Source organism: Pelophylax lessonae (genome assembly GCF_965119305.1).
Source record: "Pelophylax lessonae genome assembly, chromosome: 11".
Taxonomy (NCBI): Eukaryota; Metazoa; Chordata; class Amphibia; order Anura; family Ranidae; genus Pelophylax; species Pelophylax lessonae.
Window position 1 is genome coordinate 31,991,288 of NC_138778.1, and position 1,530 is coordinate 31,992,817.

General features: G+C 42.5%; 1 protein-coding gene across 1 annotated transcript; it reads left to right on the forward strand.

The window, feature by feature from the left end:
- Positions 1 to 1,054: 1,054 nt before the first annotated feature.
- SMIM36 (small integral membrane protein 36) lies at positions 1,055 to 1,318 on the forward strand (the record flags this gene model as incomplete). Its single annotated transcript, XM_082271194.1, has 1 exon — positions 1,055 to 1,318. The coding sequence occupies one exon, from the start codon at positions 1,055 to 1,057 to the stop codon at positions 1,316 to 1,318; it is 264 nt and encodes an 87-aa protein (XP_082127320.1).
- Positions 1,319 to 1,530: the final 212 nt, after the last annotated feature.

Here is a 1,530-nt window from a genome sequence, read left to right on the forward strand (position 1 = left end):
GTTAAAAAAATAAATAAATAAAAATTACATAAATCTTTCCCTTAGTTAGTAAACGCAATAACTTTTGTGCAAACCAATCAAAATACGCTTATTGCGATTTTTTTTTACCAAACATATGTAGCAGAAAACAAATTGGCCTAAAATGTTAAAAATTTTGATTTTTACATTTTTTTGGGGGGAATTTCATATAAAAAAAATGTGAAAAATATTGTTATTTTTGCAAAATTGGCGCTCTTTTTTTGTTTATAGCGCATGATCAAAAAAGTAAGCTCTGTTTGTGGGAAGAAAAAGAACGTCAATTTCATTTGGGTACAGCGTCGCACGACTGCGCAATTGTCCGTTAAAGTCACTCAGTGCCGAATCGCAAAATAGGCCCTGGTCAGGAAGGGGGTAAAATCTTCCGGGGCTTAAGTGGTTAAACAAAATCCAGTGCGTTGGATCAGACACTTTCCATTGCGGCACGGAAATCGCATGCCTCAGCTGGCACGCTAATAATCCGAAAAATGAACAACCAAGAATTGTCATTCGGTTTTCGACTCATCTGTGATCTGCTTAAGTCATCTGGTGACCCAAGAATTGGGAAACTTTGAAGGTCACGGCTTTGAAATCAACTTTACCATAACCATGGAAAGTTCTGGAACTTTCAAACAACTCTCTGCCAGGTTTCAGTTGCCAAAACATTCATATGTCATGGCCCCTTCCCCCCAAATTCACCTTTCAGGGTCACCGTCCAATCACTCTAAAATAATCAGAAAATGAATGTGGCCGACAATCCCATATTTAATCAGCTTTCACGGGTGATATGACGGTGCTTTCGCCTCAATCAGGGAAGTGCATCTCCACCATGGTCTTCAAAGGCCGGGATTAAGTTATTAAACTGAGCCGCTTTAATCATGCAGCCTAGAAATGAGTGTAGAGGATTAAATGTATTTTTACCGCACAATCCTGTGTGTCCATTGCCATCCATTCACCTGCTGCTCCCTGCTTCCCCTCGGACCACAGGGGTCTCCCAGCAAGCCGTCTTCCTCGCTCCGGGGCGGAATATGGGGCCGTAATGGAGTTTTACTTGGAAATTGACCCTGTGACTTTGAACTTAATTATCCTGGTAGCTAGTTATGTCATCCTTCTGCTGGTCTTCCTGGTGTCTTGTGTGCTTTATGACTGTCGGGGCAGGGACCCCAGCAAGGAGTATGCCCCAGAGACCGTGCCGGAGAACCGCTCGCCCATCCGCTTGGTGGTAATGCAGCAAAGCGCTACATGGAGCAAGGCCTATCAGAACAAACCCGATGTGCTAGAGAAGAAAATTACAGTTGTCTAAAGAGATTATCGGGCACTTGTATGACGCAAGCAAGCTGGATCCCAATGCTGGCTCTCACGATCAACAAGTGAGTACTCAAGGTGATTGGGCTTGAGGCATTGCTATGTTGGGCAGACACATGCGTCAACCTAAAAAGTAGTAACTCATAAATGGGACCATCATGATTTTTTATGAATCCGTTTATGTAAAACAAGTTTTAACATCATTCTTTA